Raw genomic sequence first — 16,216 nt, forward strand, 5'->3', positions numbered from 1 at the left:
CATGCTGCGCCGACCCCAAATGAATGGGATAAGGGCAAGTGAATGATGATAATCGCAAGGCCGGGTACCGATCTTCACCTGGGCCTAAAAGTTCGAAGTGCCCCAGTGAGGCGAACTTTCATGCGAAGTAAAAGCCGTGCTTCAGGCTTCAGGACAAGTAAATAGTTGAGCACAGACTCCAACCAATGTCCATTGTATTAAAAAGCGAGAACGCAGGCCGAGCATGGCGCAGCGAGGCCAAAGGCTAAGTTGAAGTAGAGGACATGTGGAACACAAACCAAATGGTAAATTGAGGTAAAAAGTGAGGCTAAGGTCGAGCATTCGTATGAAAAACTGTACTGGGGACACTTTTAAGGGTTTTATCTTCGTTTTAATCAATAGTCAGAAAATCAACTTTGCAGCACTACTTGAGCGTAGCCTTTAGCCTCGCTTAAAATTTGCCATTAGAGGTAGATAGGAAAGTGACTGAATAAGAGCGAAAAAGACATCGTTCGACTCGGGCCGAGCTGATACTCGGCCAACGGCTACGTGCGATAGAGCTATCTCATTCATTCCGATACAATGTGTGCGATAGACAGCGTGCGCGTTATAGGTATTGACAGCCTCATAAGACTGCGTCGACCGTCCAGTGGCGCCCTCATTGGTGGAATTGTGTTTTATAATACAAGTATGTATATCGTCGCCTAGTACCCATAGTACAAGCTTTGCTTAGTTTGGGGCTAGGTTTGATCTGTGTAAGATGTCCCCTAATATTTATTTATTTATTTATTTTATTTTATAATATACCTATACATGAATCAGTAAATGTAGGTTATTACTATTGTTGTCCTACTTATTCCCCAACTTTTGGTCTTTTTCGGAAGTGCCATTTCGTAAGTTTCGGCCCGGCCGAAAGGTTCGGCCGTTTTTTGGCCGAAACCGAAACTACAGCCGAAACATGATTTTTTGGCCGAAACTGGCCGAAACCGAAACCGAACCTTCGGTCGGACACTAGAGAACATACCTAGAGGGACAGAGATAATAGAACCCAAGTATATCGAACTTGTATTAGACCCCGCATGTTGAAATGACATTTGACTATAAAGGTCACTTGAATGTCATTTTGTCTCACTCAGTGAGCAAAATCGCATTTTGCTCACTGACTAAGACACACTCAGTGAGCAAAATGCGATTTTGCTCACTGAGTGAGACAAAATGACTCAGTGAGCAAAATCGCATTTTGCTCACTGTTTTTAAGAAGCAAAGTACCCTTGTTCGAGCCGCTGAGGTGAAAAAGCTATTACCACATTTTCACAGATAAGAAATTTGCTGTAACAAAACAGTTTATCGTAATGTGGGCCATTATTTACGGATTTTGAATGTGTGTGTAGATAAAACAATTTAATTCGAGACTACAGGAGTTTTTCATAAAAAAATAGGTATAGGTAGTCCTTAACTGGGGATCTACCTAGTAAAACTTATGATTTTATTGGAAACAAATTCCCCATTACTGATATGTTTCGGTAGCAAAGTACCTACTCAAGATGATAATCCTCCTCAGTCGGTCTCAAGTGTTGAGGGTTGAGGATCGTCACCCGGTGTACTGCCATCTCGCCGAAATATTTTTCGCCTAATTTCACTTCCCAACCAACTTATTGCAGTACTTTTAGTTGGCAAACCAATGCTTAGCATATTATTATTTAGCATCATTTTTATTTGATCACAATTTTATTTAGCAGATGTTCATTTTACCACCATTTATTTAGAAAAATAGTCACTAAGCAAATGTTTTATTATACCTAACTATTTATTGTTAAATAATGTTTGCCCAAATTGAAACTTTGCATACTTTTTATTTGATCACAATTATATTTAGCATTTTTTTTAAGACCCGTAAAACGAAACTGTTCCCAGAGATAGGTAGGTTAGCGTTATTTTTTTTTATAACCCTAAAAACAAAACTGCTCCCAGAGATAGGTAGGTTAGGGTTATTTTTTTTAGACCCTAAAAACAAAACTGCTCCCAGAGATATAGGTAGGTTAGGGTTATTTTTTTTATAACCCTAAAAACGAAACTGCTCCCAGAGATAGGTAGGTTATGGTTTTTTTTATGACCCGTAAAACGAAACTGCTCCGAGATAGGTAGGTTAGGGTTATTTTTTTTATGGCCCGTAAAACGAAACTGCTCACAGAGATAGGTAGGTTATTCACAATATTAGGCGAAAAATTATTTATGCCTATCAATACATTCGACATAACAATAAAAGACATTTTGAAACGTGACCAACTAAATATTATGCCATACAATAATATTGTAAATAATCATTAGCGACATGTTATATATGCGAAACATTGGTTTGCCATCTGATAGTTTTGCCAAATTATACTATGGGAAAAATAGTTTGGGAAGTGATAACTTGCCATACAATTTTCGGCCACATATTAGTAAACCTTTACCACATATTAGTAACTCTTAGCTTTTTTCTTAACAACTGTAGCTTTTTTGTAACAGTCTGATCTTGACCGATCCTAAAAGACTTGCAGGTAAACATTCATACAGTCTTCACTGCGTTTGCCTCACGGCACCTTGATCTTTTACCAATTTTGTCATGTTTTTTATTAACAGGCGCTCATACCCCGACCTGCTGACGCTGGGGCCAGTGACCCGCGCGGCGGCGGCGCACGGGCGCACTCCCGCGCAGATATTGCTCCGTCACGCGCTGCAGCGCGGCATCGCCGCCATCCCGAAGAGCACCAACCCGCAGCGGATCAAACAGGTAGTTAGCAGATGTGTATGTATATAGAGACGCTTATACCCCGACCTGCTGACGCTGGGGCCAGTAACCCGCCCGGCGGCGGCGCACGGGCGATCTCTCGCGCAGATACTGCTCCGTCACGCGCCGCAGCGCGGCATCGCCGCCATGCCGAAGAGCACCAACCCGCAGCGGATCAAACAGGTAGTTAGCAGATGTGTATGTATATAGAGACGCTTATACCCCGACCTGCTGACGCTGGGGCCAGTGACCCGCCCGGCGGCGGCGCACGGGCGCACTCCCGCGCAGATACTGCTCCGTCACGCGCCGCAGCGCGGCATCGCCGCCATCCCGAAGAGCACCAACCCGCAGCGGATCAAACAGGTAGTTAGCAGATGTGTATATATGTATATAGAGACGCTTATACCCCGACCTGCTGACGCTGGGGCCAGTGACCCGCCCGGCGGCGGCGCACGGGCGCACTCCCGCGCAGATACTGCTCCGTCACGCGCTGCAGCGCGGCATCGCCGCCATCCCGAAGAGCTCCAACCCGCAGCGGATCAAACAGGTAGTTAGCAGATGTGTATGTACATAGAGACGCTTATACCCCGACCTGCTGACGCTGGGGCCAGTGACCCGCCCGGCGGCGGCGCACGGGCGCACTCCCGCGCAGATACTGCTCCGTCACGCGCTGCAGCGCGGCATCGCCGCCATCCCGAAGAGCACCAACCCGCAGCGGATCAAACAGGTAGTTAGCAGATGTGTATGTATATAGAGACGCTTATACCCCGACCTGCTGACGCTGGGGCCAGTGACCCGCCCGGCGGCGGCGCACGGGCGCACTCCCGCGCAGATACTGCTCCGTCACGCGCTGCAGCGCGGCATCGCCGCCATCCCGAAGAGCTCCAACCCGCAGCGGATCAAACAGGTAGTTAGCAGATGTGTATGTATATAGAGACGCTTATACCCCGACCTGCTGACGCTGGGGCCAGTGACCCGCCCGGCGGCGGCGCACGGGCGCACTCCCGCGCAGATACTGCTCCGTCACGCGCTGCAGCGCGGCATCGCCGCCATCCCGAAGAGCTCCAACCCGCAGCGGATCAAACAGGTAGTTAGCAGATGTGTATGTACATAGAGACGCTTATACCCCGACCTGCTGACGCTGGGGCCAGTGACCCGCCCGGCGGCGGCGCACGGGCGCACTCCCGCGCAGATACTGCTCCGTCACGCGCCGCAGCGCGGCATCGCCGCCATCCCGAAGAGCACCAACCCGCAGCGGATCAAACAGGTAGTTAGCAGATGTGTATATATGTATATAGAGACGCTTATACCCCGACCTGCTGACGCTGGGGCCAGTGACCCGCCCGGCGGCGGCGCACGGGCGCACTCCCGCGCAGATACTGCTCCGTCACGCGCCGCAGCGCGGCATCGCCGCCATCCCGAAGAGCTCCAACCCGCAGCGGATCAAACAGGTAGTTAGCAGATGTGTATATATGTATATAGAGACGCTTATACCCCGACCTGCTGACGCTGGGGCCAGTGACCCGCCCGGCGGCGGCGCACGGGCGCACTCCCGCGCAGATACTGCTCCGTCACGCGCTGCAGCGCGGCATCGCCGCCATCCCGAAGAGCTCCAACCCGCAGCGGATCAAACAGGTAGTTAGCAGATGTGTATATATGTATATAGAGACGCTTATACCCCGACCTGCTGACGCTGGGGCCAGTGACCCGCCCGGCGGCGGCGCACGGGCGCACTCCCGCGCAGATACTGCTCCGTCACGCGCTGCAGCGCGGCATCGCCGCCATCCCGAAGAGCTCCAACCCGCAGCGGATCAAACAGGTAGTTAGCAGATGTGTATATATGTATATAGAGACGCTTATACCCCGACCTGCTGACGCTGGGGCCAGTGACCCGCCCGGCGGCGGCGCACGGGCGCACTCCCGCGCAGATACTGCTCCGTCACGCGCTGCAGCGCGGCATCGCCGCCATCCCGAAGAGCTCCAACCCGCAGCGGATCAAACAGGTAGTTAGCAGATGTGTATATATGTATATAGAGACGCTTATACCCCGACCTGCTGACGCTGGGGCCAGTGACCCGCCCGGCGGCGGCGCACGGGCGCACTCCCGCGCAGATACTGCTCCGTCACGCGCCGCAGCGCGGCATCGCCGCCATCCCGAAGAGCTCCAACCCGCAGCGGATCAAACAGGTAGTTAGCAGATGTGTATATATGTATATAGAGACGCTTATACCCCGACCTGCTGACGCTGGGGCCAGTGACCCGCCCGGCGGCGGCGCACGGGCGCACTCCCGCGCAGATACTGCTCCGTCACGCGCTGCAGCGCGGCATCGCCGCCATCCCGAAGAGCACCAACCCGCAGCGGATCAAACAGGTAGTTAGCAGATGTGTATGTATATAGAGACGCTTATACCCCGACCTGCTGACGCTGGGGCCAGTGACCCGCCCGGCGGCGGCGCACGGGCGCACTCCCGCGCAGATACTGCTCCGTCACGCGCTGCAGCGCGGCATCGCCGCCATCCCGAAGAGCTCCAACCCGCAGCGGATCAAACAGGTAGTTAGCAGATGTGTATGTACATAGAGACGCTTATACCCCGACCTGCTGACGCTGGGGCCAGTGACCCGCCCGGCGGCGGCGCACGGGCGCACTCCCGCGCAGATACTGCTCCGTCACGCGCCGCAGCGCGGCATCGCCGCCATCCCGAAGAGCTCCAACCCGCAGCGGATCAAACAGGTAGTTAGCAGATGTGTATATATGTATATAGAGACGCTTATACCCCGACCTGCTGACGCTGGGGCCAGTGACCCGCCCGGCGGCGGCGCACGGGCGCACTCCCGCGCAGATACTGCTCCGTCACGCGCTGCAGCGCGGCATCGCCGCCATCCCGAAGAGCTCCAACCCGCAGCGGATCAAACAGGTAGTTAGCAGATGTGTATATATGTATATAGAGACGCTTATACCCCGACCTGCTGACGCTGGGGCCAGTGACCCGCCCGGCGGCGGCGCACGGGCGCACTCCCGCGCAGATACTGCTCCGTCACGCGCTGCAGCGCGGCATCGCCGCCATCCCGAAGAGCTCCAACCCGCAGCGGATCAAACAGGTAGTTAGCAGATGTGTATATATGTATATAGAGACGTTTATACCCCGACCTGCTGACGCTGGGGCCAGTGACCCGCGCGGCGGCGGCGCACGGGCGCACTCCCGCGCAGATACTGCTCCGTCACGCGCTGCAGCGCGGCATCGCCGCCATCCCGAAGAGCTCCAACCCGCAGCGGATCAAACAGGTAGTTAGCAGATGTGTATGTACATAGAGACGCTTATACCCCGACTTGCTGACGCTGGGGCCAGTAACCCGCCCGGCGGCGGCGCACGGGCGATCTCTCGCGCAGATACTGCTCCGTCACGCGCCGCAGCGCGGCATCGCCGCCATCCCGAAGAGCTCCAACCCGCAGCGGATCAAACAGGTAGTTAGCAGATGTGTATGTACATAGAGACGCTTATACCCCGACTTGCTGACGCTGGGGCCAGTACTTAACCCTTTGTACCCCCAGTACTTGAACGCCACGCCTATCGTGTGCTAGGACTGCTAGGTATCAGTCAGTTGACATCTTTGGCGGTCAAAGAATTAACTGACCATTGGTTAACCTAATATATATAACGTTGCAATAAAGCTTACGAATAGTCAGGTACTCCTGCGCGGATATTGGTTTGTGTATAGATATGTATTCGTACTCAGATCAATGTAGGTGTTAACTGAGTCTAATATTACACAATAAGGTTAATGACAAGTTTTTTTTCTGCTAATTTCTATGTAACTGAAGGCACTAACCCGGGGTTAACCGGTTAAAACTGGAGTTCCCATGGTTACCAGTACAACTTGACACTGGGTTAACGATTTAACCGCTTACCCGGGGTGGGTTAGTGGCATGGTGCAAGTGGGCCTAATTCGTACCATAATACCATTATTAAATGTGATTTGACCTATAACTATTTGTTGACAGAATATATCGGTGTGGGACTTTGAGCTGAGCGCTGCAGAGATGGCCGAACTGAACGCGTTGGACCGCGGGGAGGCGGGGCGCATCTGCGACTTCAGCTTCTTTGCCGGCATCGAAAAACATCCCGAGTTCCCCTTCAAGAAGTAGCCTTACCGTTGTGAACCATAATACTAAGGTGATAGGGTTACTTTTACTTCGACCTGAACACATCGGAGATGGCGAAACTTAAGAGGAAAGGGGATGACTGCTTCTCCATACAAACGTAGTCCTCATTTTCCTCTCTGAATATTGACATAATGGAAAATATTTTTGCACAATTTGATGTATATTAACCATAACTATGTCCCTACCTTTGACTTTTTTCGATATATTGATTTTTGTATAAATTAGGAGCGAAATTTTAAACAGATTTCATACAAATTGTTAATAGCTCCTACCTTTAATAATAATATAAAAACTTGAAAAAAAAATAAACGTAGAGGCATAGCTGTGGTTGATATACAACCAATTGTGTCAAAATATTTTCAATAATGTTAATATCCAGAGGAAAATGAGGACTATTACGTTGGTATAAAAAGGCGATTTCCCGCGGGTCCTTCACTATCGTATTAACGCCGCGAGCAGGCGGAACGTATTTGTTCCAAGTTCCTTGTTGGCTCCAAGATCATCTTCAGACCATCGAGAAACACCTTAAAATATCACTTTACTACGAGCTGAGCGCTGAAGAGATTGCCGAGTTTATACGCTAGTCCGCAGCGTTAAGAATTTCTCCAAGTTCCGCTTCAAAAATTACCCTTGCCGTAATAGCCCGTAAATACTGACCAATAAGGTTACCATTCCCGATTTCGCTAATATGCTATACATTCAGGGCTATAACCGCGAAAATCGAAGTTCGCAAATTGCGAGCATTTTTCTCTGTCACTCTATAATTACGCCTTCATTGGTGTAAAAGAGAAAGATCCCCACAATTTGCGAATTTCAGTTTTCGCGGTAGCCCCTCTGATGCCAGACAAGATGAACGAATTTCGAGCAGCGTCAAGTAATAATTCGAGTTCTTCAAAAGCCTCATGTGGTCTACAAATTTATTGTCGCGTTCTGTTTACTGATAGCGAAGCGTCTATGAGAACAATCGCTTTCTTATTCTCATCCGCTGCTCTATCGCTTGTAGACGCTAGACGCAAATTGTAACGTTTATAGACCGTCTTTTCAATGAGTAAAGAGCGCAGGTCGATTTTGACGCGTGAAAAATTGTTTGTTATACTTAAGTAGGTATTTGAATGTTGACTCTTATTCAAACGTGATAGAAAAATTACCCATTACCTATAAGAAATAGGAAATTATTGCCTGTTGAATTATAACATATTTAGTTTATTAGGTACAAAACTACAATGTTACCTACGAACAAATAAAAATAATAATACCTAAGGTAGAAAGAGGAGTAAAAATATTGTTGAAGACGCATGTTTATAGTTTATAAATAATGTTTTTGACCCTAATAAATATAAATAAATATCTACAAATATTTTGTTTCATTTTATTTGAATTAAATCACTTGTAATGCCAAATTTCTTCTTCAGCTGTTCAGCCACTTACGAAAACCACGCTACTCACGTTATCCGACTTAGCTTATCGGCTTCCGCTAGTTTCACGGCTCGGCCACGACATTGCGCGACCGGCGGCGGCGGCAATGATAGGTGGGAACGAAAGGTCCGATCGCTGTGTCTCGCTCCAACCTATGGTTGCCGCCGCCGCCGCCGCACGTCGCACAATGTCGTGGCCGAGCCTACAGGCTTCAGGTTTGACAGCGACTGAGGATGATCTTGACGCGACTTTATTGTTAAGAGAACAAGAGCGTGTCAAGGTAATTTTGAACACCTCGCCCGTTTAGCAACTTCTGCCTAGAAATGCAACGGATAGTTGTTTGGCCGGATACCGGATATTCGGCCGAAGGTGCGGTATCCGGCCGCCGAATATTCGGCCGGTGGAACTATACCTACATTTCGGATCTTCAGGCGCACATTGTGCAGGTTTTGACCTGTTTCGTAGTTAACGTTTGCACCATGTTCGCACGGAGTCCGCGCCGCGGACTCATTTCTGGGTTCGAAATGAGTGCGCGTGCGAGTGGAATGTTTAAAATGTTTTAAAATAATAAACGGGTACAATTATGACCGTGACTCTTTCTTAGATCCAATTTGTTTACTCCGAAATCAAGCAATGTTACTATCCGGTATCCGGCCGGATATTTATATATTGGCCGGATAGGCCGGATACCGGATAGTAACCGAATATCCGGTGCATCTCTAGTACCAGCTAGTAAACACTACTAACAGCCAAACATAACCGGCTATCGAAGGACCTTATATATTTGCAATAAGGTGTATGAATTATCACATTACAGTCTGGTATGGACGGATAGTTACAATGCATAAAATTAAAATGTATAATAGTGAATTTCATTTCACTTTGTGATGAACCTTCTTTACCAACAGTCACCCTAGGAGTGCAGTTGTAACCATCGGTGTGTGTAAAATAAGTTATTTTTAAAATGGCGCTTATTTTAAAAGCTGCAGTGAGATTATATTATTATTTAAATGAAGATATTGCAGGTAAGTTGAGTCAAAACAATGATTCATTTATATACTATGGATATTGCCACGTACCTATTACTGTTTGAATTCTTAAAATGAAATGTAAACGCTAATCTATGCTAGCTCACCGATGTACAGTTAGGAGTGTGCTATGTGTACTTCAGAATTATAGAATGGTTTTGCTAAGCTCTATCGCATTTTTCTCCCACCAAAGATCCGCGAACTCAAAACTGGTTCCTTATGAGGACGCCATGGCCGGGGGTAGCCATCATCGTGCTCTACTTGGCGTCCGTGTTCTACTGGCTGCCGGCGTTCATGCGCTCGCGGCGCGCTTACGATCTGCGCGGCGTCATCGCGGTCTACAACGCCACGCAGATCATTATGTGTGGCTACGTGGTTTATAAAGTGAGTAGACGTAGGTATGACACTATGGCCCGTTGCAGGTTGAGGACCTAGTACCTATATCACATCGTCAAGTAACAAGCAAAAGTCACTAATTACTAAAAAAAAATTAAACAAAAATCTACCTTCTTTTAGTACTAATATAAGATAAAGATAAAAAAGATAAAAGTTTCTTTATTGCACACAGAAAAAAAGAAAAGTTACATAGGAATATTCATAGTAGGTATTAATAAGTAATGCGCATAGCAGTGCGTATACAGAAATTGCAGAGGTCCCCGCACTAGGCCAGGCCTGTATCGCGGGAGACCAGTTTACCATATTGTGCCATGCCTTAAGCTACATAATATATAAAATGAGAAATACAAAATGATTTGGGTATTAGTGCAAGCTTCGAATAGTAATTAAAATACTTCTTAAACTAATTTTACAAGCAGAGCCTCCGTTTCCTTGTATGCTAGTGAAGAGAGCCAGGTAAATATAAGTTTTTTGGCATTTGTTACAGAGCTGTTAATTATTGAACTAAGCCGACTTGTTACAATATTGTAGATAGTAGAGCCGAATACAGAGTAGAGGTTGTCTGTTGGGTATCTGAAGGGCTTATTGAGCATTACTTTAAGAACCGAGCGCTGAGCTCTTTCGGCCACCAAGATAGTAGTTTTTGCAGCACTTCCCCACACTGGGATGCCGTATGTAATTATTGCTTGACACAGGGCTATGTATATTGTTTTAAGAAGGGCTAGGTCAGCTGACTGCCGGAGTTTTTAAAACAGAAAGATGGTTTTTCTTATTCTTTTGGATAGGCAATAAATGTGTGCTTTAAATGTTAGGTTCTCATCGATAAGCAGTCCAAGATATTTTATCTTGTCAGCACGACCAATGGATTCACATGGGCAAGAGGAGTTTTGAGAATTGTAACAAGTATGTATCTTAATGGGCGGAGAGTTGTCGGGTTTGGAAGCAGCGGTCTTGTGAAAGCAGACAAATTTTGTTTTCTCGCTGTTAAGGGTTAAGAGGTTACGATGTAACCAAGAGACAGCACAGTTCATGCCCCTTTGAGCTGTGTTAAATGTACTTTCCCATCAGTTGTGACCATTAAAAAGGATAACTGTATCATCTGCATATGGTTCACTATATGAACTTGTGGTAGTACTTAGTGAGTTTTGCTTGTCACGTGACGACATTCAAATGGCTCTGCGGCAAGGGATCGCCCAATGCCACGTCAATTCCGAAAGTTTAGATTGTTTCTTCAAGTTTTTTACCTCTCTCCTAATGTAATCTTATTCCACAGAGCCTCTTACCTCATCCATTCCGAAAGAAGTTTAGTAAATTATTTTTATTCCATAGAGTCTCGTGCTGGGTTGGTTCAGCCACTATCGCCTGTTCTGTCAGCCGGTGGACGAGGGCCCTAACAGCGTAGAGTACGCGTGGCACGTCTGCTACGCGTACTTCTACATCAAGATTATTGACCTACTGGACACGGTACGATTCTACAGTTATGCTATTTAAGCCATTTACGCGTAACGGGCTTGAGCCACTGTACCCAGCTATTTGCTACCGATCCACTATTCCCTCCTTGCACATAAAGCGGGCTTAGTAACTACAGTTAGCAAAGGAATGCAATCCGCAAATATTCTAGAGACAGTAGAGACTCCGTAAAGAGTAGTAGTCTACGTAAAGAGACTTACTAATAATAGCTTGAGGGGGATTTCTCTCTCCTTGGTACCTGATTGATAATGATTAAGTACCCATAAAATGATGTGTCTTTTCAAATTTATTTTTCTATGAAAACCATACAAAAATACGCCCCTTTAAAAATACACTCCTCAAATGTAAAGATTCGTCATATCTTTATATATTTCTACTTACATTGTCTATATCTATCTAGGTACTATGTTATCCATCGCATGGATAATTTGCATAGTCAGCGGATGTTATATGCACTATCATGCAAATCTTACTATTGAATTCAAATTACAGCGTGACGTGAACGTTAGTTAACTAAGCACCTAAACCTCAACCTTTTAACGAGGTTTTGTACTGTTGGGCGTATTCTAATAATTAGAATGTCCCAGGCCTATTTATGCAACGGCTCTTTAAGAATGAAGTAACAAGCACGTACAGATGTATTGCACGATTGTATTCCTTCGTATTTTCTCGGAAACGTTTGTATTTGTCATGCTACTTCAATCAACCTCAGTACTTTTTGTACCGAGACTGACTGAAATAGCAAGACACGTTCGTACGTTTCCGTGAAAATACGAAGGAAAGCAATTATGCACTACATCTGTACGGGGCAAGAATGCGTCTGGCGATTGGCGATCAACTACTTATATTTTTACATAATAATTAATGAGTCGATCGGCTCCTCGCGGACGGCTTCGGACGGACTCCATCGCTTCAACCATACGAAAATGCGCTCCGGCGCGGCCTGTCGATCGGTGGGTGGGAATCGTACAAATTAAGTAGGTAGGTAGCATAATGCGCTCCTGCTACAAAATTTCTTGACGATAGCACTGCTACTTCTTTGCCGACTGATATTTTACTCACTTTAACTTTATTTTAACACACCCACTCCTTATAAACTTGATTATACAGAACATGGTGAAAAGTAGCGATGCCAACATAAAGTGTTACCGGAAAGTGTACTCTTCCATTTTATTTAACCTGTGTATTGCAGGTTTTCTTCATATTGAGGAAGAAGCAAGAACAAGTGACGTTCCTGCACGTGTACCATCACTTCGGCGTGATAATGGTGGCGTGGGGCATCACCAAGTGGGTGCCAGGTGAGATTCGCACTTCATCAAATACTTACAAGTTACAGACACTTTTAAAACATCATGCAAAATTATACCTTGTTACCTTATAACAAGGCACACAATCGATTGTATTTCTTGCAGATACGACGAACTAATACTGTGTTAATGTCGTCAGATTTGACGAACGTGCCGGCAAGTTTCTATAAACTATAAAGGAGCCCACAGATTACCAGTTCGCCGGACGATATCAGCCTGTCAGTTGTTCGGAACCGTCACCTTTGGCGATTAACTGACAGGTTGATATCGTCCGGCGAACTGGTAATCTGTGGGCCCCTTAAAAGGGCTTAGACTTAAGAACCCAAGGTAGCCGAGGACGGAATGAGTAAGGCCTTACGAGCCGGGGTCCGAACCATCGAACCACGATGGCCATCACCGTCACAGAAGAAATAATAGTACTACCGTACAGAAAGGACACTTCCTACAAACCCGAAGTTTGACAGCGGTTCAGGGTCGAATCATGCTATCCCTTTCTAATATATGGCACTATCCCTTTCGGCTATTTAGGGTTGTCAAAATTCAAGTGATTATCTTATCTGTGGTCGTGCACGCAAAAGGAAGTCATGTGGTGCCAACCCTAATAATTGCTCGGAGCAATGCTGAGCCGAACGGAGCCGAGTTCGACCGAAGTCAGGAGTGTCTCCCCACTGCCACCGTATTGCGCGGAACGGCTTCATCTACTTCAGCGGTCAAATTTGCGGCTATAATATTTTTAAGTTTATGCGTTTTTCCTTTATAGTCGCGTCGAGTCGCGCGCGCGTAGTAAGTATTTCTTTGTCTACCTATTCACGTATTCTGAGTAACATTCTATGTTTTACCAGGCGGGCACATGACAATGCTGGTGACTCTCAACTCGTTCGTGCACATGGTGATGTACACGTACTACCTGCTCACAGTCTGGGACGATTCCTACAGGCACTCGCTGTGGTGGAAGAAACACGTTACGCAGCTGCAACTAGTCAGTATATAGCTGGTATAATATGTATGCGTCAAATGTAAAATATGGATGCACACAACTTAGGTACCTACTCAAATATATGTCCCATAGTTCTTAATTCGCTGACATTTTAAGAGTTATGGGACTATTTTTTAATTATTACTCAATTTCCGTGCTCAAAGCAAGAAAAGAAGCTAATAAAGAAGTGTCTCCTACTTGCCATCGGCAGACCGACACATGGGATTGCGTATGAATGCTTAATTTTTGAGTATGATGAGTGCACCCATACCTACAGACAATATGGTGGAGGTTAACGTAAGTTATCTAGTTCAGTCAAAGTACAGTGTATTAAGAACCGCATAATAAGTCAGGGAATGCATGGACCTGCTATCACTGGGTTAGCACTTCGAACTAAAATGAAACTCTTTGTAGATACATGATTTGATCTTGATCAACTATTCCCTATTTATTATTTATCTTGACTCCACCTTCATTCGTGATTCGGGTCGTTTAAAGACAAAGCGTTCGTGCGCCTACAAAAAATAAATAGCACTACGCATCGGACGCATATAGCGTCGGTCAACTAAAGTTCTATAAACAAAGTCTATTCGGGTAATTTAGAAAATTAAGTTATCCCGGAAATCACTCGTATTCCGTTGCAATAAGAGTCACTTTTTTAGTGTTTATTCCTTTACCCCAATACATTTTATTTTACATTAAAATGTTTCAGTTGCAGTTCACATATCTGATGGTACACTTTGGCGCGCTCGTGGTGAAGCGCGAGTGCGACTACCCGCGGCCCTGCGCCTACATTATGTTCCCGCAGAACCTCTTCATGGTGCTCATGTTCGGGGACTTTTATTATAGAACTTATATTAAGAAGAAACCCAAGCAATAGGGAAAGTCGTCTAATCCATAAAATGACTAAGGCCGACTTGCACCATCCTACTAACCCGGGGTTAAGCGGTTTAACCGTCAACTCAGTGTCAAATTGTACTGGTAACCATGGTGACTCCAGATTTAACCGGTTAACCCCGGGTTAGTGGAATGGTGCAAGGGCCTAAGGGTGGTATTCCATCTGTCCAATTTCTTTGTCCAATGTCAATACGTCTCACTCTCATTAAGCAAAATGTGAGACGCAATACACATTGGACAAAAGATATTGGACAGATGGAATACCACCCTAAAGGACTTGTTTCTACCATCGCCCACACTGTTAACTGAACATCGGTGGACCTTATCCCTTTCGTAATAAGGTCCACCGATGTACCTTATCCCTTTCGTAATAAGGTCCACCGATGTACCTTATCCCTTTCGTAATAAGGTCCACCGATGTACCTTATCCCTTTCGTAATAAGGTCCACCGATGAACCTTATCCCTTTCGTAATAAGGTCCACCGATGGACCTTATCCCTTTCGTAATAAGGTCCACCGATGGACCTTATCCCTTTCGTAATAAGGTCCACCGATGGACCTTATCCCTTTCGTAATAAGGTCCACCGATGGACCTTATCCCTTTCGTAATAAGGTCCACCGATGGACCTTATCCCTTTCGTAATAAGGTCCACCGATGGACCTTATCCCTTTCGTAATAAGGTCCACCGATGGACCTAATGCCTTTCGTAATAAGGTCCACCGATGGACCTTATCCCTTTCGTAATAAGGTCCACCGATGTACCTTATCCCTTTCGTAATAAGGTCAACCGATGGACCTTATCCCTTTCGTAATAAGGTCCACCGATGGACCTTATCCCTTTCGTAATAAGGTCCACCGATGGACCTTATCCCTTTCGTAATAAGGTCCACCGATGGACCTTATGCCTTTCGTAATAAGGTCCACCGATGTACCTTATCCCTTTCGTAATAAGGTCCACCAATGTACCTTATCCCTTTCGTAATAAGATCCACCGAGGTACAGTTAGGAGTGTTGCTGCTTGTACCTTTTTACAAGATAGGTACCTACTGGACTGATCGGTGCCTCTATTTATATCGTGAAATATTGAAATAAAACAAAACAGAGTTATTGAAATACTCAATAGACTATATTAAATGTCTTTTTTCAAGTACAATAACATTAAATCCTTAATTCTTAAGAATTTTATTCTTATCCTATAAGCGCTTATAGCACCTTATTTAATCAAGCATTGCAACACATTGTTATGCTAAGCACCATTGCCTGTAAATCCTATAATTTATCAACATAAATAAAATCATTCTCACTTAAAAAGATTCTAAAATAAATATGTGGAATTATCACAATGTCGTATTATTTAAATTTATTGAGACCATTTTCATTTTAACTTAATACTAGATACAATTTAAGCTGAATAATAGAGATACAATTAACAATTAACGTACTTTTACCCCAATCAAGAAGTGTTCTTAATGAAACCCACAAACTGAGTGGTACCCCTGTCTATAGGTAGTATAAGCTGTATTAGGTAAATACATGTATTGTAGTCCATTGCACTAGTAGGTATAATATAATCCAAATGTAATCATTTACTTTTTGATTCAATCAAAAAGCCTATTAACTCTATTATCCTATAGGTCATTTTATGGTGGTCCCGTATAAACAAATGTTTTATCGTCAATTTCTTTTTCTGAATTAAAAACTATAAGAGTTAGAAGTTTTTGAGCATTTTATGAGTCCCTTTGTCACTAAAAAATAAGTATCTAAAATTGCGTTTATATGAAACACACGGTCACTATTCCATAGTACGCACC

At 45.6% G+C, this 16,216-nt stretch overlaps 2 protein-coding genes across 2 annotated transcripts in view; both read left to right on the plus strand.

Moving 5' to 3' along the window:
• LOC134799375 (aldo-keto reductase family 1 member A1) overlaps positions 1–8,249 on the plus strand; it is a 34,162-nt gene extending 25,913 nt beyond the window's left edge. Inside the window, exons 6-7 of the mRNA XM_063771785.1 lie at positions 2,605–2,755; positions 6,753–8,249. Coding sequence (XP_063627855.1) covers positions 2,605–2,755; positions 6,753–6,896 — 295 coding nt within the window. The 3' untranslated portion in view covers positions 6,897–8,249. The remainder of the gene's footprint in view (positions 1–2,604; positions 2,756–6,752) is intronic.
• A 953-nt stretch (positions 8,250–9,202) lies between these two features.
• LOC134799421 (very long chain fatty acid elongase AAEL008004-like) lies at positions 9,203–14,402 on the plus strand. The gene is made up of 6 exons (XM_063771824.1): positions 9,203–9,355; positions 9,552–9,742; positions 11,084–11,218; positions 12,417–12,522; positions 13,374–13,510; positions 14,220–14,402. Exons 1-6 carry the CDS (start codon positions 9,295–9,297, stop codon positions 14,385–14,387), a joined length of 798 nt encoding a protein of 265 aa, XP_063627894.1. The 5' UTR covers positions 9,203–9,294; the 3' UTR covers positions 14,388–14,402.
• Positions 14,403–16,216: the final 1,814 nt, after the last annotated feature.

This window comes from Cydia splendana, chromosome 18 (assembly GCF_910591565.1).
Source record: "Cydia splendana chromosome 18, ilCydSple1.2, whole genome shotgun sequence".
Lineage (NCBI taxonomy): Eukaryota > Metazoa > Arthropoda > Insecta > Lepidoptera > Tortricidae > Cydia > Cydia splendana.

What these genes read in the sequence shown, in the direction of transcription:
- LOC134799421 (XM_063771824.1), top strand. Translation starts at nt 9,295, where the DNA reads ATGGCGCTTATTTTAAAAGCTGCAGTGAGATTATATTATTATTTAAAT. An exon ending in TTATTGACCTACTGGACACG is followed by an intron (nt 11,219 to 12,416) that starts GTACGATTCTAC and finishes TGTGTATTGCAG; the next exon opens with GTTTTCTTCATATTGAGGAA. An exon ending in ACGTTACGCAGCTGCAACTA is followed by an intron (nt 13,511 to 14,219) that starts GTCAGTATATAG and finishes AAAATGTTTCAG; the next exon opens with TTGCAGTTCACATATCTGAT.